Source organism: Anomalospiza imberbis, chromosome 1 (genome assembly GCF_031753505.1).
Source record: "Anomalospiza imberbis isolate Cuckoo-Finch-1a 21T00152 chromosome 1, ASM3175350v1, whole genome shotgun sequence".
Classification (NCBI taxonomy): Eukaryota; Metazoa; Chordata; class Aves; order Passeriformes; family Viduidae; genus Anomalospiza; species Anomalospiza imberbis.
The window spans coordinates 7,598,232-7,617,511 of NC_089681.1; the positions used below are offsets into that span (position 1 = coordinate 7,598,232).

The 19,280-nt window shown below is 36.8% G+C and overlaps 1 protein-coding gene across 4 annotated transcripts in view; it reads left to right on the forward strand.

Moving 5' to 3' along the window:
• ZFAT (zinc finger and AT-hook domain containing) overlaps positions 1–19,280 on the forward strand; it is a 75,610-nt gene that overhangs the window by 47,471 nt on the left and 8,859 nt on the right. For 3 of the 4 annotated variants that reach the window (XM_068180512.1, XM_068180523.1, XM_068180508.1), the window contains exons 11-15: positions 2,323–2,411; positions 4,827–4,965; positions 10,866–10,984; positions 12,370–12,496; positions 14,584–14,714. In XM_068180512.1, the coding sequence (XP_068036613.1) occupies positions 2,323–2,411; positions 4,827–4,965; positions 10,866–10,984; positions 12,370–12,496; positions 14,584–14,714 (605 nt within the window). Of the gene's footprint in view, positions 1–2,322; positions 2,412–4,826; positions 4,966–10,865; positions 10,985–12,369; positions 12,497–14,583; positions 14,715–15,274; positions 15,365–19,280 lie in introns of those variants that run through there. The other variant, XM_068180533.1, reaches the window with a different exon arrangement.

Sequence of the window (19,280 nt, forward strand, 5' to 3'; positions counted from 1 at the left end):
TACAGGAAGATTTTAGTTACTGTTTTATTACCAAAGTTATTGCAGAAATTATATGTGTTGGTAAATCACTTGTTATTCAAAAAGTGCTTTCCAGTATTTTGAACTAACTTGATCAGTAACAAGTAGGTCTGGCACACACATCTAAGCTTCATATGTGAAAATCAAGATTTTACTTACCAAATGGAAACCTCAGCTGATTCCTTGCTAGGAGAAGGAGGCAAGTTGTTGTATTTGAATGAAAAGAAAATTTCAAGCATGATCAGTCTATAAAGAAAAATATCTCTTTCTATGGCCCCATTGAAAAAAATCACCTTATGGAGTTTCATTTCAAAAACTTTCTGGTTTGTTTTTACCATCTGGCACAATCAAAGTGAAATTCAGTAATGAAAGTTGAATTTGTTTTCACCTGTGTGTTACTTAGATTTCTTAGAACAAATCTATGTGTGTATAAGGCATTACTGCAATTCAACTGAGGCTGCTTTGAAATTTAGTGTTGTTAAGAATTAGCACTATAGTTGAGCAGGATCTAGCCATGTCTAGATTGGGTTTAAAAGCATGAAGTTAGCTTTAAACATTTAAATCCATGTGAGGAACTGTGTTCTTCTATAAGTTACTGTTAGGTCAGGCTGAAACCTTGGCTCTAGAGGCATTGTTATTACCAGGAGCCTTTTTTAGCTGGCTTCAAACTCATCATCTTCTGGAATAACTCCAGTGACTTCTAGTGGAAGGTGTCCCAGCCCATCACCGCGGTGAGGCAGGTTGGAACAAGATGACCTTTAAGGTCCCTTCCAACCCAAACCATTCCATGACTCTGTGTTCCTTTTTGGTGAACCTCCATTTTTGACTGGTACAATTAAATCCAAGACTTAAGCTCTTTTGCCTTGCTTTTCACACTTCCAAAACTGTTCCAAGAAATTCCCAGTACCTTTGGAAGGTGAATTTGACCATTGTCTCCAGTGAAAGCAGGATCTCACTGTCTGTGGAGTCTTAAGTAATTTTCCTCACTTAGTCCACCCCAGCAAACTTTCCCTACATTTCAAACTCTTGTGAAAAAGGACATTTGTCAGCAGGAATGTGGTTTGTCAGGGGACTTTCAGCCTTTTGAGTGACAGTTTCTCTTTGCCCAGTGTTCCTTCCTGTAGTGACAGCACTGCAAAAGTTCTTAGCAGCACACATATAGTGTTCTTCAGTTATTTCACAAACAGGTACATTTGAAAACTGTTTCACTGTTTATGAGTCTTGTCTTCCTGACTTATGAATCCAAGCAATTTTTGTTCAAATATCAGAGCCCTGCAAGGTCATTTTAAGTCATGGACTATAAAGTAGTTTTGTGTCTGATTTATTCTTTTCCAGAAGACAGACTTCTCAAGAGTTACATGATAAAAAGCAGTTCTGTAGTCCAGGGCCATTACTGCTTGTGGTTAGAAGTAAACCAGAAAGCCTGATTTTCATTATTTTATTTAGATACCAGAAGGTGCTTCTTAGCCATGTTTTATAGGAACTTCCACACTTAGTATAAAATGCTTTTACCTTTTTCATCAGCATCTGGAATCTAAAGAAACCCCATCTCTTTGTGATAATACAGAACATTATTCTACTTCTACTTTACCTTTTGATTCTTTTACTTTTGGAATAGTTTTTAACATATCCTTATTCCACATCAGTCAAATACAATTTGTCAGCTGTGCAGATTTAATTCAAGAATTAAGTCCTTCTGTATTTAATGAACTTTGTAATTTGGCTGGAGGTAGCAGGACTGGTAGAATCTTAGAGGCAAAATAAGGAGAAAGAGAATGTGAAACCCAGTGAATAAAAGGAAAGAAATTGTGTTCATTTCGATCATAAGGGGGAAAATAGATTAGTGAGAGAGACTGCTTTGAGGGGAAAATGTATTTGAATCATAGCAATTCAGTGCTTGGGACAGAAATGACTGAACCCGTGTGAACATGATCAAACATCGGTGTTTTAAGGATTTCCAAGTGTGCTTTACAAATAGCAAAGTAGCTGTGCCTGCAGTTGTAAATAATGGATTTCCTTCTTCCATTTAGGGTGCACTATAACTATTCTTTTTCTTCTTTCCCTAGTGACTATCCCAGGAGAATCCAGAGCATTTAATGCTTATAATTTAAAGATTGCACTTGAGCCATTTTTCCTCCCTTATTCTGCTCTTAGCTCTATTTAACCAAAATTTTGCAGAGCAAGTGCCAGATTTCTCTTATTGTTCATTCTTAGCATTTTGGAATTTATCTTTATAAGGAAATAGAGTCAGTCGTTTTCTGAAATTAAATAGAAAAATTGTTCCATTTCTTATTCCCATTGCAGGAAAGCAGTTTAAATGCACAGTATGTGACTATACAGCTGCCCAGAAACCACAGCTCCTACGTCATATGGAACAACATGTCTCTTTCAAGGTAACAAAACATATAAATCATGCTTAAAGTTATTAGGAAATACACAGAACTTTAGATTATTATTAAAACGGGCATATTTTCTTGTTTGATGGCAATTAACAGTATATAAACATTTTAATATTTTGGAAATTTTGACTTTTTATTCAGACTTTTGAGATAGGGTAATTTGTTCATGACCAGTTTGTAATTAGTAATTTTACTTGACAAAAATATCTGTATGTTGCAATATGAAACAAATTTATTTATCAAAATTTGATTGTCAGTCCTTGAGTGAGTGAATCTAATATGTACCTTAAAATGTCCTAGGGAAGTATGAAAGCAAATCCACTATATCACTGTTCATTGCCCACCTTAATTTTCCCTGAAATTTGCAGTCTCTTGTACTACAGATGAGTTAATATACTTGAAGAAAATTGAAGAGAATTAATTTTAAAACACTTACCTTAAAGCACTTATCTGAAACATGCATTGGAAAGAGTTTTGAAAATTGTTACTGTTTCTATGAAGTATTTAGATTAGAGATACAGTTTATTTTAATAATTGGTAGTATGTTTTTATTTCTAAATGTCACATTGGTTCTCAGTGTGATAGGTCCTAATGGAATGTATTGTGAAATGTTATATTCAGTAAATAGGAATTATACTGGTTCCTTTTCCAGAAAAGACAGTATTTTTTATTTATGAAAATGTTAATTTTAATGTGAAGCTTTGTCTTAACATTGAACATATTTCTTATTGAAAACATCATACTATTTTCATATGTAACATCTTTCATTATCTAACAGATCATTTTACTTCTATAAAGAGTACACTGCAGGTATTCTTAGCAAGTACCATAAAGCAACAAGACAAGCAGTCTTTTCAATGATGCTTTAAGTTTTGAAAGACAAAACAAGTCATCTAAAGAGATTATACATTTTGAACAAATAATTCTTCTGTCTTCTGTGATTTTGCTCCAGACTTAAAATTTTTAAAATATTTTTTTTGTAAATGAAAATACATAATTTTCTTTTTTTTGATGGCTAAAGTGATGAATGCATTCACAGTGCAGTTCTTGAAATGCAGCTGGTTCTGACCTTGGGATCTGCCTACACATAAGTGTGGCAATTCAGGACATTGTCAAGAGAACTGAACACTGGATTAGATCAATCTGGAGTATTTGTTTAAAGGAGTTCAAAAAATGTTTGCCTCTTTCTAGGACAGTTGTTTACATGCTTATCAGGCTCAGAGAAATGTCACTACTTTTGTGACCTAATGATCCTTTAATCCATCATATTTCCCAGCCCCATGAATTTGCAGTCCTGCTATCTAATAGCAGGTAACATGCATGACTTGCACAAGTGAGTGCTACAAGAGCACAGCAGTCTGGATTATTTTCTTTAAAAAAATGACAGTTTCAGCAATAGAAAGAGAGTACCCATCTCTGAAATACTGAGTAGCTGAATGTTACAGTACCCTCTGAAACATAAGGTTAAGGGAGTCTGAACATCACTTTTCTTCCTTATTTTTGCTGTTTGGAGCCTGAAGGAAGATCACGAGCAATGAGTTTAGGAGAGTGTTCTAATCAATGTACCCTGACTGCAGACATTTCCCTGCTTTAAATTCAGCTCCTGGATGAACATTTCTATACCAACCATTTTCTGCTGAGGAGCTTTAGGTGGGACTGCTCTGCATGAAACATTTTCCATCCTGTTTTGAGGTACTTGACTTTTCCCTGAGGACTTCAGTCAACATCTGCATGCTTTTACAGGACCTAATGGTTGTGTCAAGCTTCCTATAACTGTGATATATCTGAGTCGGAAAGTTATTATCAAAGATTAACTTTAGGCTCAAATGTTTGTTTTCCTATTTTTTTCTTTCTTTAGGAATTTTTCTCTCTGTTAGTTGAAGAGAGACGTGTTCTTTAAAATTAATTAATTTAGTTGCCAAAATGAGCTCACCAAATGGTCAGAGAAATGCAAATGCCAGGGAGAGGTGAAAGAAAGGGGAAAAGAAAGGAAAAAAGAAAAATTAGATTGGCTGTACAATCATGTTGTACTTTCAGTTATTTTAGTTGTTTTGCCTGCCCTTTTTCAGGCCAAAGCTCACAGCAGCTGAGTAATTTCATAGTAGAGAGTCTCCACATGGTCAGACCTGTTTTCATCAATTATGAAGATACACAATTTACTGAATTGCAAAAACTGGGTAATAATCTTATAATAGTGAGAATATTTGTTGTCTTGCACATAATAAAAAGGAACAAATTTAGGTAATGTTTAGTTACAACTTCAATTTATTTTGAATTTTCGAGGGTTTCCTTGAAAGATGCCAAAGCCAGAAATGAACATATTTTCTTGGGATCAAAACATTGCAGCTTAGACCAGTATCCTGAAGAGGTGAGGAAATACTGTCCAACATTTTTCCTTTTTGCTCCCAGCCCTTCCGCTGTGCACATTGCCACTATTCCTGCAATATATCTGGTTCCCTGAAGAGGCATTACAACAGGAAGCATCCCAATGAAGAGTATGTCAATGCAGGGTCTGGGGAGCCTGCAGCTGAAGCTCTTATCCAACAAGGTACATCTCCACAAAATAAGATTTTTTGGGGTTTTTTTTTTGGTTTTTTTTTTTTTTTTTGCTGAAGCAAACTTGGTGTGAAGGTAAACTTTTGTGCAGTATGTGTTCTTCAGTTTATTGGGTGTTATGTGATAAATCATTATTCCTTTTTAGTAATTCTGAAATGGCCACCTTTTACCCTTCATTCAGTGTCCTTTGTTCTTGGTTTTTAAGGGTGTGGGAACCAAAGTTTTGTTTGACCTTGACTGTGCTATTTGTTCTTGGCATGCATTTATCATTTACACTTGTTTGTCTCCTTTTGTAAGTCAAGTATCACTGCATGTTGAAATAAATGATAAATTTCTACCATTCTGCTGATAAATTTCTGTGACAATTCTGCAAGGTTGAACTCGAGGTAAGGTTCAGCAAACATAAGGAAAGAGACTGAAAAGTAAATGGCAGCAAATTACTTCCCCACTAGAAAAATCTGGGGAGAAAAGACAGTACAGGTAAAACAGGTTAGGAGTTGTTATGCTCAGAATGTTGTTTATGGGCAAAGGAAGCACACCTTGTCTGTGTAAGCAAGCCAGGATTTTTTTAGTAGTATAACAGAAATCTTAACAGTCTAATTTAGGATTAGTCTGGCTACTGTAAGTGGTTTTGCTGTTACACACTGGGTAGATGAGCCAAAGCAAACAACTGATTATACAGTCAGGTACATTCATGGGTGTAAAGCTCCTTCAGTTCTAGTGCCTGGTGTGAGGAATATTGAGCAAGAAGAGGAGAAAGCCAGATTAAATATAAAATTGTGTGGAAAATATTTTAATTTTTGGTAAAATTAAGTTTCTCTCTTTGTTACTCATAATTTTAGAAAGTGTTTTCCCTGTTTTTAAGTAGAAACTACCAACAGTTTCATCTTTTGGAATCTTCAGTTTCTGATTTTGTTGAAGAGGATTAGAGACCAAAATAATGCTGTTGTATTAGATAATGAATTAAATTTAATTCTTCTAAGGTTACATTATTTCTAAATGCTATTTCCAAATAATTAATGCATAACATTTCTCTATTGAAGGCATTAATCCTTGTTAAAATACTGAAATCATGACACAGAAAGATAACTCAGTCATAGACTCTCCCTTTAAACTTGCTCTATAAGGGGAAAATGTGTAAATACAATAAGTAATCTGAGTCTTTGTTGGTTTTATATAATGTTTCTTTGTTTCCTTTTGTCAAAAAAACCCCAACCAAATAATTTTAAAAGTAAATATCTATAAAAAAGTAGGAATATATAGTATAATTTTATGATTATTTTCACAGGCAGTGGAAGTCCATGGGGAACCTGCAGTTGTTTTAAGGAAGCAATATTTGCTTGGTCAGTACTCAGAGCCTCTATTTTGTAGTCACCCAGATGAAAGAAAACTCTTCACTATGGAGAACTTTGTTTAACTTTCCAAATATCTGAGCACTGCAAGGAATTATTTGTCTGTAGCTTCTTTTAGGAATCGATATGAGAGAATGAATTCTCCTAGTATAAATTAGGGATCATACTTGCAATGTTTGGAACAAATTAAATTAATCTTATACTGATTAGGCTTTCCTTGCCCTTCAGGAGCCAGATAAATGCATTTGTGAAGGTGATTCTTTTCCACTGAAACAAAAGAACTGTAAAATTGTTGAGATGCAAGAGTAGCCTTAAAATGGAGACATTGGAGTGAGATGAGAGAAAAGAGTCTTTAACTTTTTCCTGTGGCAGATATCCTTTTCCCACCACATTGGAACATTGGACAGGATGAAATTTAACAAGGTCAAATGTCAGCTTCTGCCCCCAGGGTGGGGCAAGGCCTGGCACTAGTCTGAGTGGGGAGATCAGCCCTGCAGACAAGGATCTGGTTGGCAGCAGCTCTCCAGGAGCCAGCAGTGAGCTGTGGCAGCCCAGAGGATAAATCCCATGCTGGGGTGCATGAAACACAGCATGAGCAGCAGAAAAAAAGAGAGGATTAGTCTGCTGTGCTCAGGGTGGGAGCCCTGAGTGCAGGGCTGGGACCCACCAGGTGAGGATGTGAAGGTTCATGACTGTATCCAGAGGGTAACAAAGATGGGGATGGGCCTGGAAGTCATGTCCTGTGAGGAGCACCTGAGGGCTCTGGGCTTGTCTGGCTTGGAGGAGGCTGAGGGGTGACCTCATTGCTCTCTGACAGCTTCCTGAGAGGGGAAGGGGAGAGGGAGGCGCTGAGCTCTTCTCCTTGGGATACAGTGATGGAACACGTTGGAATGGTTCAAAACTGTGCCTGGGAGGCTTAGACTGGACATTAGGAAGCATTTCTTTACAGAGAGGTTGGTGAAACTGGAAGAGGCTTCCCAGAGAGGTGATCAATGCCTGAAGGCTGTCAGTGTGTAAGGGGCATTTGGGCAATGTCCTTAACAACAGCTTTAACTTCTGGTCACCCCTGAATTGGTCAGGCACCTGGACTGGATGGTCCTTGTAGGTCGCCTACAACAGAAACATCCTTTTCTGTTCTTTCCATCTCTGGCTTTGCATCCTTCTTTCTCTTCCTCTCTTTACACAGCATTTATATTTCCTGTGCTGACAATAGTGCTGTGCCTGTTTTCCACATTCACCTGTGGAAAAGACGGGCATTTTAGAGTAATAATGAGGCATCAGATCCATGTAGGAGCTATGAAGTCAGTGTCTCTTCTCAGGGCTCTGTAATGAAGCCCTGAGCTGTATTAATGGCTGTGATTTTCCCACATGCAGCTTTCTTTGCCAACTCAATTTCCTGTTCTGTGATGCATCAGATGTATCTTGCACCTGGGCTCCAAATAAGACCAGAGATTCCTTATCATGCTATAGAAACACCAATTTTTCTCAGTGTATTGGTATCTCTGTGGGGGAAGAATTGTTCCTGGTGGGAGACATTTGCATTTGGAAGTGATAAACTTGAATCTTATTGAAGTTAATAAAAATTTTCCTGATTTGGAAATCAGAATGTCTTCTGTATTTGGTTCACACAGCAAAAACAGATTTCTGTGGACACATTATGCAGTATAACAAGTAAATCATATTTGTCATATATGACACCTGGGTGTCATACCAGGTAATAGATGTTAGGAAGAAATTCTTTACTGTGAGATACTGGAACAAATTACCCAGATAAATTGTGGATGCCCCATGCCTAGAAGTGTTCAAGGCCAGGTTGGATGGGGCCCTGAGCAACCTGGTCTCGTGGAAGGTGTCCCTGCCTTTGGCAGGGGGATCAGAACAAGGGGGTCTTTAAGGACCTTTCCGACCCAAATCTTGGGATGATTCTGTAAGTTTCTGAGCTGCTTGGGCCAGATGTTGCACCTTGCTGTCTGACAAGCTGCTATTTAGTTTCAATTACTGTATTCATAGATCTGAAAAGCAATTTCGGAAAATTATTCATGTATTCATATAAAGGAAGACCTTTCAGGCCTGATATTAAACAAATCCTTTGAAATGAAGGGACTATAGATGAAAAGGAAAAGGAGACAGTACCATCAAGCAAAAAGGCTTGAAAAGAAATTGAGAGGGGAAAGTAACAAAGATTAATATCTAATAAAAGCTGTCTATATCTATTTGTATTGTATTCTGCTTGTTCTAAGTTACCTCCTGAGCCCAGAGTGAATTGCCTCACACTTTCTCATCTTCTCTACTCTCAGCTGGTTTTTGCCTGCATTGCAGGCACTGCAAGTAACTTCATTGGAAATATTTATATGAATGTAGACTGCTGGAGTGTACTCAAGATTCCTAGAATGAGCTTATAAATAAATGAATGATTCATAGAAGAGGGACTGTGTTCATTGGAGCAACTGCATTGCCAAGGATAGACAGCAGTTTATAATTTCTGGGCTTGTGGTTAGAAACTGGAATCACCCAGGATCAGAGAAATGCTTGGGATTTTGCAGTGTGTGTGTGTGTGTGTTTCTTTGTTTAAGGAGAAGTCTATGATCTGACATTTATTTTAGTATTATAAAGTAATAAAGGAAAACAAATAGCATAAGAATTTGATATATTCTGCAAAGGGGGCAAGAGTATTATGCATTACCCACTAGTTTTTCTGCAAGGCCCTGCCTATGTGCTCATTTGATGGCTTATTTTTTAGTTTCATTTGCTTTGTGCTGGGCAAGTCCCATACAACTTTTCCCAGATTTGTTTCTTTTCTCTTCACTGATACTCCCTGCCATTCAGAAAATACTTTTAACGTGTGTGAGAGACAAATTTTTGTTTGTACTTGTGCAGCTGCTCATTCAGGCCATATGTGAGGATCCACTTGTGGCCTCAGTGTTCTGTTTTACACTGTCATCACGTGCTTTCTTTATACAAAAATGAGAATTGTCTTGTGGAGATTTTAAGCCAATAAATAAAAAAGAGCACATGTCAGTGGAAGAAAGTTGTGGAGCTATGTAAGATTTGCCTGCAGTATTTTGTTAAAAACATCAATTTTGTTATTGAAAGTAGTAAAGGTGTGTAATTTGTTGACTTTCTGTGTATGTTACCCATTATTCTAAAGAATTATCAAGAAATTAAATTCTCTGAGCTTCCATATCAAGTCACTGATATGGAGTTATATATTAACAGCTGAGTTCTATGTTTCTATTACTTATTGTTTAATTAAAGCAATAATGACAAAAGTTACAGATTTAATTCACTGGTGTGTTGTTTTAATACTTTTGCTATCAAAGTAATGCAGAAAAGTGTTCACTGCTTTACAGCAATGTGTTTTTCCTAATACTACAGATTGGTGTGAAATTAATGTGTAATTTCATTTTCTGTAACTGATAATATTATCTAATCTATTCTAATCTGAATTTTTTTAGTTTCCCTTAGTAAAACTGCTTCAGTTTTGCTTAGAGATGGAGTATTGAGCCTCTGCTCTAACAGGGAAGTTTGGTAAAGACTTAGCAAAGAGGAGGGTTAGTATAGTAACCAAAAGTGTCAGTGAAATACTCTAGAGACTGAGTTTAGTTACCTTCTGTTTTATCAAAATTAAAATTTTGTTTCGTTTCACCTGGTTACCATATGGTAGGTTTTCAATAATGTAAAATGGGATGTTTTTTCTATTTGCTTAGTTCATAAAGGACTATGCAAACAGGTCTTGGCTCATATCCAGCTTCTCTGGGTGTGTTTGATGCCTTGGAACATGATGGGTGAGAATCATCTTTTGCCACAGTGATTTGGAGTCAGGCATGTGGTAGCACAGTTCCTGCTATTAGATTTCTTACAGTGAGTTCTAGTCACCTAATGCAACAATTTATCACATACAGGTTATTCATGTTGTCTTTAGTCAATAGAGGGGAAAAAAAGAAATACTTATTTGCATTATTGCAAGCAAGTGATATCTGACATTTGACCAAACAACTTTCATAAGCAAAATAAGTAAAAGCTCTTTAATCTCATATAAAAAATTGGATTCTCATGATTTTATCATGCTTAGTTTTTTTACCTGTAATGCTGCACACTCACACATTAAACATTGTGCTAACTTCTTGCTATGCATCGTTTTGTAGACTGAAAACTTTATTTACAGTTTGCATGTTAACATAAAACTCAAGAGCAAAGGTATTTGAGTAAAGAGAATATTACATTGTTAACGCTTCCTAGTTTACTTTGCTAATGTAAAAAAAAAAATAATGTTTGTTTTGAAACTTAAGAAAACTAGAACAGCTGTATAAAACAGAGAAGCTGTAGAACAGAGAAGACACATTTTAAAAATATTACTTAAGTATGCCACTGATGTGTATGTTAAATAGTAACATATTTCATGTTGGACAAATAGCTGAAAGAAAACGTTTCACAGTTACATGGCTTGATTGAGATGGGGTCAAATTAAACAGGTTGTTGCTGTGTTGGAAAATAATTTATATGCACATAATTCAAAGAATTTATTTGTGTTGTCTTGTAGGTGGCATTAAGTGTCCTGTTTGCAGCTTTGTGTACGGTACAAAATGGGAGTTCAACAGACATCTTAAAAATAAGCATGGAATGAAGTTGGTGGAGAATGATGGGGAGACCAAGTGGGAGGTAAAGCAAAATAACAATAGCTTTGACCCTATGATTTTTTTAAATTCTGGGGAGGAAAGTAAGGATAAAAAACAGAAGTGTGAAAAAATGTGGTTCTGACTTTATATAAGATCAGAAGGTCGTGGGATTTTATCTTTGCTTGAATGCATACCTTGCTATGTCTTTTAAATTTAGATATATGGTAGGGTTAACAACCTTGTAAATGCTTATTTTTGTATTTTAGGCTTCTAGTCTTCTGTTTGCAGCAGAAAGGGTGAAAGCTTTAGCATAAAAGTGAGAAATTGAAAAACTTACTGCATTTTGTAATATGCTGAATATTCACTAGTGTTAACTGTAAGATGAGCAAAGCTGCAGAAAAAAAGCTTATGCCTTGGTCCAGAGAAGGCTAGAATCTAAAAAACTGAATTTTTAAATTGACTAGCTGAAAAAATTATAATGCTGTGCAGAGTAAGTCTTCTATGATCTGTTCCATGCTTTCAGCTTCAATCCTGGAGACGAAGAATCGATGGCAAAAGCACAGATTTAGACACTTCAATTAAAAAATTATGGTTTGCCAGTAGAGTGTCTTCCACTGCCCGAACAGACTGATTTTGAAGTCCAGATTGAGGAAAAAGCCAAGAGCCAACTGCAGCTGGCTGACCCTCACAGTTTTAGTCCTCTTCTGCTAAATTTCAGTCTGACCCCCATCACAGATCTAATGCCTGATTTGGAAGAGCTGACCTGCAGGTCTTGTCTAATGGTTATTGAGTATCCACACACAGAAGGATAAGTCTTTGAAAAACACTGGCATAGGTTCTATTTGGACAGCCGTTCAAAGAAGACAGGACAAGCCTTTTAAAATGTAACCCTTCAAAGTCTTTTATCCATATTCCAAATAATTCTCTGTACACTGCCTGTAGCTGCCCAAAGCTGGAAAAATAAGGGGACATCCTGGGTGCAAGAATGACTCTGTTGCTGAATTGGCAATAGAGTCCCATCAGAGCAGGAATATATAGTGACAGCTTGTCTTGAAAAAAACATAGTTTATGGAAAGGATAACTTTTCTGAAATAAAATGCCATTTTTTCAAGCTTCTGAGGTGTTTAGCAGATCTACATTGTAAATTAATTATGCTCAAAAGGTCTTTGCTAAACCCTGGTACAGTACAAGTCTATTGTTAGTTCCAAATAAGGTCAAGATAACTTTGCGTTCTTAAAACAACTTTTGAAGTAGAATCTAGAAGAACACTGTGGAATGTTTATCCTGTCTCCCATGTAACACTCTTCTTGAATTCTGTTTCACCCAGTATAGCTCTTGTTACAGTATTTGTTGTCCAAACTCATTCCTTATTTCTGTTAAATCACTGAAAAGAGATTATTCATGCCTTGGCTGGGTTTTGTTTCCAAGTTAACCGCCGAGGTTTCCGAAGAAGCATCCACTCAGTATCTCCATATCACAGAGGCTGGAGAAGATGTTCAAGGCACTCAGGCTGCTGTGGCTGCATTACAGAACCTCAGATACAGTTCTGAGAACAGTAAGTTACCTTTTTCCTAGGTTGGAACACAAATACACCTTTTCTTTCAAAATATCCAGTTCTTTTGAGTGTACTGGGCAATATATGACCTCCTGTAATCTTCTATTAAAAATTATGAAATAAGTCATCCAGAACTTTCTTCTGGGGGGGGGTTATATTTTCTTTAAGTATAAATGAAAAAATATAATTCATTATGAATTCCTATATCCTGAAGTCATTAATACTTATCACTGCCTGTTTTGCACTTTATTATTAGCTGTGTGGAATTTCCTGCCTATATTATTAAATATGCTGTGAAATTAGCTATCTTGGCAGAGTAGATGGTGTGTATCTAATGACAATTCTCTGGCTATTATTTTCCTCCCTCTCTGGCTTTAGTCAGCAAGACTGCAGGAGTGACATGGTGGAATAGCTCATTTACCACATTCCCAAGACAGCAATAACAGTCTCAATTTTGGTGGTACACAAAACTAAGTGAGCTATTCTGTATCAGGTTGAGAAGGAAAAGAGTGAAAGAGTAGTATTAGATAATGTCTGCCAAGTGGGAAATAACAAAAACTAGGAGAAAAGAAAAAATGCCCAGATTTCTGAGAGTGTTAAAACACCAGAGACTAGAGTAGGCGTTCCTATGTTGTTGTTTTTGGGGTTTTTTTAATACATATAAATAAATGCCTTGGTTATGAGAAGACAGCATTTTACAATTGTTTACCATTGTAGTCTTCATAGTTCACAATAGAGATACATGTCAAAAACTCTCAGTTTTTATGGATTTTCCAAGCATGTTGCAATTAAATTACATTACTTCCAGTTTCTGTATATTACTTTAATGAGTTAAGATTCTGAATAAGTGAAAACTTCTTGAGAACTTTTCTTAAACTTCTGTATATCTAAATTAAAATAAATATTGTCATGGAATGTACTGTACATAGCAGTCTTTATTTTAAGCATGAAGCTATAATTTTTTGAATAATCTTTTTAGAGCATCCAACTTCAGGTACTCTTCCAGCATATTCCCTCTGTAAAAAAACAGAAGTATCTTGTTAAATGCAGTTTTATAGTTAAAAAAACCCAAAGCAAGCAAACCTTTTTCAGTACTCAGATACAGTTGTTTCTTACATAAATTACAAAATATAACTACTTTCTATTTGAAATTAAATTATCTGACTTAGACTACCTATACTATCACAGTATCAACCTCAGTTTAAAAGAGTTTAACTTAGAAAATTAGATTTATTCTATTTTCTATCTCTTTTCTGTCTCTTGCAGTGATTAAAGCAAACATAAGGAAGCTTTATGTGACCCTGAGAGTTTCTTTCTTTCTGTCTGACATCTCCCTCATGGTGACAGTGGGCATGTAGGAATGGTGGGCCAGTGGTAGGAATTTGTATTCCTGCAAAACAAAAAACATTTTTCTGCATTCAGGTCTTTCACACCTTGTGAGAAGTGAGCGTACAACTATAAATGTTTTGTTTGGGTTTTTTTGTAAACATCCCTTTCCTTTGGCAGGGCTACACACATCAGAGATTTTTTTAAAAAGGACAGATATGTTCTGATCCAGTGTTTATAAAGTGATCAGTATGAGGTTAAGCAATTAGCCTTTTCCTTCAGCAGGTTGGTGATAAAACTTCTTCATTTAGGTTGAGGGGTATTGCAGAGGACCAGACAGAGGGTAAACACAGGTTTCTAAAATACCAAATGGCTGTAGTGGTTATAGGTATACAGGCAGTTTCTGTGTAAGGTGAATGTCTGAAAAATACATATTTGGATTTGTAAAGTCTTGCAGCTTCCTAATTTGCAATTCCTGCTATGACTTGTGGCTGTTGTTTCTTTATTCAATGTACTCTTTTAGATCTCTTTCAAATAGGCATAGAAGTGATAAGTGTGGCTGCACTTGCTGATTCATGCATTCCCTGGGCAAATTTATTTTGTGCATTCTTCCCTGCCATAGATCTGTTATTAAAATGTCACATTATTGAGCTTTTTGAATTGTACCAGCAGCACTGCGAGTCAGGGCTCTGCTGTTTGATTCACATAGCCTCAGAACTGTCCTACTGCAATGATCTTACGGCTGCTGTCTTTCTGATAAGGTGAAAGACTGGATCCAACAGCTGTAAACATCCTGCAGCAGATCATTGAGTTGGGTTCAGAGTCCCACGATGCCACCGCAGTGGCTTCTGTCGTTACCATGGCACCGGGCACAGTGACAGTGGTGAAGCAGGTAAGAGCTCTTTTCTTCTCTAAACCAGCCACATTTAATTTTCATATATTTATTGTGAAATGGGTGTTACTTTGCAAGGGACAAATTTTAAATGATCATTCAAGACACAGAGAGAACTTCTGTTTTTTCATTGGGTGTTGTATGTATGTGTGTTTACATGCCCACACATGTACATGTTTATACATATATACACATATATCTTTATACATCTAAAAGTGCATATAGTTTTGTATGTTTTACAGTTTTTGAATGAATAAATACACCTGTATCGGTATGGAGATATGTGTGTGAAAATACAGCTTTTTTCTAGCAGGTGTTTTCAGGCTTTGTAAAATAATGTACTTATATTTTGTGCAGACACTTAATGCCATTGTCATCTAAAAGATTCAGGTGGTCCTTGGTGCAGCAAGCAAGAGGAAATAATTTTCAATTTGAGGTGTCTATTGGGTTCAAACATGAAGACTTTTGCTCAGTATTTCCTCTTCACAGGTGTCTGCTAACTTCCATTTTTCATTCTCCTCTCAGTGTTCTTTAAACTCTGCTTGTTCCCCCTCTTTCAGCACAGCTCTTTGCTTATCCCATTCCCCACTGATTCACTGGGGTTTCTGGGGTCTCACTCAGTGGTTGACAGCTGAGGAAAGGAAATTACATGTGAAGTTTTAACTTTCCAAAGAGTTTAAGTAGCTCCTTTTATTTAAATGAACCAGAAGTGATTATTCTGAGTGCTAAAACTAACTTTTGAGTTCAGCATTTTTTGTAGTGTTTTGGACATGGAGTTCATGAGAGCTTCACAGAAGTGTGAAGTTCATGGTCTGTGAAGTACTTGGATAATTCCTAAGCTTGCTGTCCAGATGTCACAAAGACAAAGCAGAATTTGAAACAAGAGCATTTTTAGATGTTCCTTTGCATTTCTTAACAGGTATTTTGATTAGAAACTATGTAAGAGTTTAGGGCTTTTTTGTAGAATAACATACCCAAATTTGAAAACTAAATTCAGTCATTAAAGAGAAGAGACAGTGTGGTCCAATTATGTGCAAGTTTCAAAAAACCTTTTATAGTATAGCCATTACCAATGTGCATGCTGTGCTATAGAGATGAACTGTTTAGGGGTTGAATACAATTGGTGTTTGTCAATATTATTGAAATTAGTTCTTCCCTAAAGAAATTAATCTTTTGAGGCTGTTGTACTAAAGGTATAGGAGAAAGTGGCTGTTGAAGTAGAGCTGCCCAGAGCCTGTTTTGATATCTGAGTGTTAAACTTTAAATATACAGGTATTAACTCTGATAAATATCTGAGTCATCATAAAATCTATTAACTTCCTTGTTGGACCCTCTGAATTTACTGTTAAGTTTTTCTAAGTAAATATTTATATTCGAAATTAATTTTCTTCTTCACTTTTCAATCCATGTTTCTAGTCTTTTGAGTTTGCAGACTGCTAAGCCTTAATCACTTCTTTTTCCCTCTATACATCAGTGACTCTCAGTGATATCAAACTCTTACAAGCACCACTCCTGTATTGAATGAAATATTGAATTCTCAGAGCACAGAATATCTTTGCTACTTTTCTTTTTATGCCCCCTTTCCCCCTCCCTTTAGAATCTTCTACATTTTAAAATTTTTTCTTTTCATTTTTCTCTTTTCTTTTTTCTTTTATTTTTCTACAGAAATTGTTTTTTTTATCATAATCTGGTCTGTTATACAGCTGTAGTTACTTTCCAGCTCTTTCTTCCCACCAGAAAATAGTTCCATAGTTACAGGCACAGCCAGTTTTAATCTGAGGGAAAGAAGTCTTTAAATGTTATTAGATTTACTTTAATCCTCCCCCATTAGAAACTGTCAGGTTTTTTCTTCAATAATGAGTTGCTTTCTGTGGGATATTCCTTATTTGTACCTATAACTTGGTTGGGTTTTAATTATCATAGGTTTCTAATTGTTAACCTTGAAGTGACCTTTAGATATGTTCATATTTCACTTTCCTACTGGAAAATGTATTCCACACTTTCTTCTGTGACCTGCAGCTTCTCTTGTGGATTGTGAGACAAAGAATTCATTCAGGGTGTCAGCAATCTATCGACATCATCCATCACTGAATTTCCACTCCTGCTCTTTAATGGCCTCCCAGAGTCCTTGCTGAGCAGCTTGGATCCATTTTTTCTTTCCTTAACAACATTTATTGTAGTTGTCCTGATTTTTATGCTGTTTGTTTTTTTCTTTTTCTCTAAAGGACATACATTACCCATTTCTTATATCAGTTCTTATTTTCAAATCTCATTTTTAGCTAGCCCTCACAAGTTTCCTTCATATTTCTCTATTTGCACCAAGAATTTTTTTCGAATTCTAAACTACTGGAATGTTTCAAAAGGATTTTTTTTCTGTAAATGTTACACTGTAGTGTTCCTATTTTTGTCTACTTTTTCTTCCCTGGAAATTTATTTCTCCCACAGCTGTCCTTGTCCTTACTTTTAACTCATAAAATTCTCATTTACACTTTATCCTCAAAGCCTTGTATAAATCCAGCTGTATGTCTCAGTAATGCTGCAGTGCTCATGCCTTAGCACTTCCCTAACCTGTGTGCTTACATACCTTCAGTGTGCTGTGGTTCAAGAGCTTCTGGTTAATTCAAGAATTTTGCCTCCAGAAAAAACTCTATATTTATCCCTAAGTCATTTTCAGCATCCTAGAAGATATCTGGTGTATTAATTAGGTCTAACTGGTGTAATATTAAAATTGTTTTCTACAGGGTCACAGTACATAAAGGATAACATGTTTGAGGAGTTCTTCTATTAAATTATTGTTCTGCTTGTGGTCTTACTGCAAGTACACTAAATTATAAATACACATTATAATGGAGGTGAAATCAAGATCAGATTGTCTTTCACAACTTCTGAATTGCATGTCGAGAACAAAATTTCAGTTGTGACTTAGGAAACTTTATATTTCTTGTTTATATGAATGATTATATTAAAGAAAAGGCTTTGACAACATAACAGTAACCAATTCCAACAGCTAGAATTGGGATTCAGCTTATGATTTTAAACCCCAAAAATGCAAGGTTAGCCCTGCTTAGCTTGGATTATGTTTGGTAAATAGGAATCATTGTTGGCTCTGTTAGTGTCACATGTATGAGACTTTTCCAAGGTTTTGTCTGGAGCCTGAAATGATTTTATCTTCATTTTGCCTGTGAGTCAGCATAATAATCTGTTATCAAAGTTAATTTTTTTCTAATTTGGGATAAATCCCAAACATCTCTAACATCAAGAAGAAAAGAAGGGTAATCATAGCAGGTGATTCCCTTCTGAGGGGAACAGAGGGCCCTGTATGTCGACCAGACCCATCCCACAGGGATGTCTGCTGCCTCCCTGGGGCTCAGGTACAAAATATCACTGAGAGACTTCCTAGGCTGATTCAGTCCTCTGATTGTTACCCACTGCTAATACTCCAGGGTGGCAGTGATGAAATTGAAAGGAGGAGTGTCAAGGCACTTAAAAGGGAGTTTAGGGCACTGGGTCAAGTGGTTGATAGGGCAGGAGCGCAGGTAGTGTTCTGCTCAGTCCCTTTGGTGGCAGAAAAAACGATGAAAGAAATAGGAGAACTCGCATCATTAATAAGTGGCTCAAGGGTTGGTGTCATCGGCAAAATTTCAGATTCTCTGATCATGGGGCAACCTTTACGGCACCTGCTGTACTGGAATCAGATGGGATACATCTCTCTGTTAAGGGCAGGAGGTTTTTAGCTCATGACCTGGCAGACCTTGTTGAGAGGGCTTTAAACTAGGTCTAAAGGGGGAAGGGGATGCATCTGGGCTGTCTGGAAGTAGGCCCAAGGATGGCAAGACTGTGTTAGGGGAGAAATCAGTGGCCCAGCTGAGGTGCATGTGTACCAGTGCACGCAGCATGGGCAACAAACAGGAAGAGCTGGAGGCCATGGTGCAACAGCAGAACTGTGATGTAGTTGCCATCACAGAAACATGGTGGGATGACTCACGTAGTTGGAGCACTGCACTAGATGGCTACAAGCTCTTCAGAAGAGACAGAAGAGGGAGAAGAGGTGGAGGGGTGGCCCTTTATATTAGGGAAGTTTTGGATGTCATAGGTATTGAAACTAATGACAACCAAGTTGAGTCCCTATGGGTAAGAATTAAGGAGAAGGCCAACAAGGCTGACATCCTACTGGGAGTCTGCTATCGTCCACCCAACCAGGATGAAGAGGTGGACAGCTTATTCTACAAGCAACTGAACAATGTTTCAGGATCATCAGCCCTTGTTCTTGTAGGCGACTTCAACTTACCAGGCATCTGCTGGGAACTTAATACGGCAGAAAAACAGCAGTCTAGAAAGTTTTTAGAGTCTGTGGAGGATAACTTTTTTTCACAACTGGTGGGCCAGCCCACCAGGGGAGGGACTATGCTGGACCTGTTGTTCACAAATAGAGATGGACTGGTGGGTGATGGGGAGTTTGGAGACTGCTTGGGACACAGTGATCATGACATTATAGAATTCTCAATAATTGGTGAAATAAAGAGGAATATCAATAAGATCTCTACATTGGACTTCTGGAGGGCAGAC